This window comes from Fukomys damarensis, unplaced genomic scaffold (genome assembly GCF_012274545.1).
Source record: "Fukomys damarensis isolate Sample0158 unplaced genomic scaffold, DMR_v1.0_HiC HiC_scaffold_35, whole genome shotgun sequence".
NCBI lineage: Eukaryota > Metazoa > Chordata > Mammalia > Rodentia > Bathyergidae > Fukomys > Fukomys damarensis.
The window spans coordinates 2,861,978-2,865,032 of NW_022900947.1; the positions used below are offsets into that span (position 1 = coordinate 2,861,978).

Here is a 3,055-nt window from a genome sequence, read left to right on the forward strand (position 1 = left end):
TGGCCCTGGGCCCCGCCGCAGGTCCACACCGCCCTCACACACGTTGGACACCACCTTCCGGTACCTGGAGGGAGAGAGGCGGTCGGGAGGGATGTAATGTACTTGCCAACGGGGGTGACTCTGGCTCAGCCCTGGGCCTCCGCCGCCAACCCTCCTGCCTGACCCGCCCTGCTGCTGGTGCTGCCGGGCCGGAGGAGAGAGCTCTGCACTTCTGGGGGCACCGAGACGGGGTGGCCTGGCACTCGCTTGGCCCAGTCCTGCCAGTGAGAATAATGCTGCTGCTGCTCCATCCAAGTTTCCCTGGTCTTGCTGATTAAATGCAGAGGACAGAGTGTCCGACAGGACAGGCCCACTGCTCAGCTGCCTGGACAGAGCAGGGCTCCAGGAGCCTGGTCCATCAACCCCTCCCTGAGACACCTGTTTACTGGATGTTTTTAGTTTTTATTTTTTAATTTTTTAAAAATTTTGGTAGTGGAGACTGAATGCAGGCCCTTGTACTTGCAAGGCAGGCACTGGAACCAATGAGCTAAATCCCCAGGCCCTACTGGATGGTTTTAAACACTGGGCCTGGGAAGGAGGTGATCACAAACCTACCCTGGCAAAGCAGACTATCCACATCAGTGGAGAACCGTGGTGGTAACAGTGCCAGGAGAGGCGGCACCTGGGGACCCTCTCCTCTCCTGAGGACAAGGGCTTCCACTGAGCAGGAGTCATGGGCAAAGACCCTGTCGTAGCTGTCTGGCGCTCCACAGAGGGAGCAGGGAGGACTAGGGTAGGAGGGCTGCTGGGCAGAGCCTGAAGGGCCCCGGGGCACTTTTCAGAGACACTGGGAAGTCACGGTGTGGGTGGCATCAGTGTGCAAACCCCTTTGGGCTGTACGGAATGCAGTCTCAGAGGCTGGTCTTGCTCGACAGTGCTCAAGGCCCATGTCCCTCAGAGCCGGTTGCCCCCAGGTGGCTCGGATGCTGAGGGACAGAAGTTGATCACACAAAGCCCCATGTGAGAGGTGTTTAGCAGAGGACGCGCTCCCCTGAGGGTGGCCCACCCGTGTGCACGCAGCATGGCACGAGGCCCACCCTCGACACAGGCCTGGCTCTGATGCTCCACCCCTGGGCTGTGCGGACAGAGGGTGGTGGAGAGATGGGTGGATGGGTGGAAAATGACTAGAAGCAAGGATGTGTGGATGGATGTGGATGGACAGCTGGTGGGAGAGTGGGCGGGTGGTCAGGGGGTAGTGGAGGAGGAGTGGACGGATGGATGGACAGGTGGGCTGCTGGGTGGGTAGATGGATGGGCAGACAGAGCGATGGAGGAACCGTTAGAAGGGTGTCTGGGGGATGTGTGCGTGGCAGAGAGGTGCCAGCACATGTGCTACTGAGGCCAGCGCCCGCTGCGTCTGGTCCTGCTTCCTGTTTCCTGCAGCTGCCCAGGGAAGAGCTGGGATTTCCCACAAGCCCTGGGTCCTTTTCTCTCCCATCTGAAGACTTCTGCACAGAGGTGGGGCCCTTCCGTAGGGTGTGCGGAGGCCCGCAGCTCTTACACACCTAACGCCTGTATAGAAAGCGATCACTTCAGAAGCAGGTGCTCGGCCCAGCGGTCACAGAGTCCTCACTGAGCCATCTGCGGGCCTCCTGCCGGCCTGCGTCATGCGCCCAGCTCAGGGCACCTGCAGGGACAGGTGACTGCAGCACGCTGGGGGCCTGGCTCAGGGGCCCAGTGAGCAGCAGTTCCTGCAGCTGCAGAGCGGGGCACTGGGGCGGACCCGCCTCTGGGCAGCCTTCGCCCTGCAGCGGCAGGGGCCACACTCACCCCGCGCTGCTGGTGTAGGTCTGGCCCACTGCGCAGTCATCCGGCGGGGCCAGGGGGTTGAACCAGAAGTTGGCTGCGCACTTGGTGCCTGGCTCGGAAGAGGGCGTGTGCTCGAACCCGTAGTCACTGGGAGAGGGGAGAACAGTGTCAGGCACAGGAGGGTGAGGCAGGGGAGCGGCCTCAGGCCGAGGCCCACTGAGTCCCGGAGGGAGAGGTGGCCTGGACAGGACAGTGATGGTGACAGTGATGGGAGAGGCATGGGGTGCTGTGCTCCAGGCAGAGGGCTCCTGGAGGGTGCTCAGGAGTGGCGGGGGCAGCCCCACCAGGGATGGAGGCCGGGGTCCAGGGCCAGGATGGGAGGGCACAGGGCAGAGGTGGCCCAGAGGGTAGAGAGCCACACTGTCCTGGGCAGCAAGCAGCTACAAGGGTCCCCCCCCATACTGGGAATCGAACCCAGGGCCTTTGCACGGAACTACCCAAAACCCAGACCTTGTTTTATTTTTTATTTGGAGACAGGGTCTCCCTGAGTTCCTATGTAGCTCAGGCTGGGTTCAAACTCGATCCTCCTGCCTCAGCTTTCCAGAGACTTGGAACACACCTCACCCACAGGCACTTCCGAGGCTCTCAGCAGAGGCCCCAGTGGAGGAGACCGGCTGCCCCCTGGTGCCCTGAGGCCCGATTCTCCCCAGTGAGAGGCTGCAGGGTGCTTCAGAGAATGTGTCTAGGCGTTTGTCACACTTCAGACCCCAGGGCACTGGGACCTGACACTGGATGGGGCCAGAAAAGTCTGGGGAGCCTGGGGGACACAGCAGGCGCGGTCGGCGCTCACCAGAGGAAGTCCGAGTCCCGGCACTGGCACACGCGCACCGAGAGCGCCGACGTGAAGCTCCTGCCCTGGACGCACCAGGACGCCGGCTTCCTCTTCCGGTAGCTCCTCTGCTGGCCCATGATGCAGCGGTCGCCCTGCGGCAGGGACAAGGGGTGAGGGGCCGCTGGGGCCGGGTCCACCACTTACACGCGGGGAAACTGAGGCTGCACCCTCCCAGCCTTCCCGGCACCAGAGGGAGCTGGAAGCCCCACCTGGAGGCTGGCCAGGTCCCAGGAGCCATAGTCGTCTTCACCACACGGCCGGGAGAAGGAGGGCCGGAAGTCCACCTTGACCAGCTCCCAGTCGGAGCGGAAGCTGATGTGGCCGAAGACCCTGGGGACCAGGCGGGGACGGCACCTTACCAGGCGGCGGCCGCCCA

The 3,055-nt window shown here is 63.0% G+C and overlaps 1 protein-coding gene across 1 annotated transcript in view; it reads right to left on the minus strand.

Annotated features, from left to right (window-relative positions):
* The window catches only part of Sorcs2 (sortilin related VPS10 domain containing receptor 2), a gene marked incomplete at its 5' end in the record, with an annotated part of 302,786 nt that overhangs the window by 12,775 nt on the left and 286,956 nt on the right, over positions 1-3,055 (minus strand). Inside the window, 4 exons of the mRNA XM_019210263.1 lie at positions 5-64; positions 1,809-1,934; positions 2,638-2,771; positions 2,889-3,009. Of these exons, the coding sequence (XP_019065808.1) occupies positions 5-64; positions 1,809-1,934; positions 2,638-2,771; positions 2,889-3,009 (441 nt within the window). The remainder of the gene's footprint in view (positions 1-4; positions 65-1,808; positions 1,935-2,637; positions 2,772-2,888; positions 3,010-3,055) is intronic.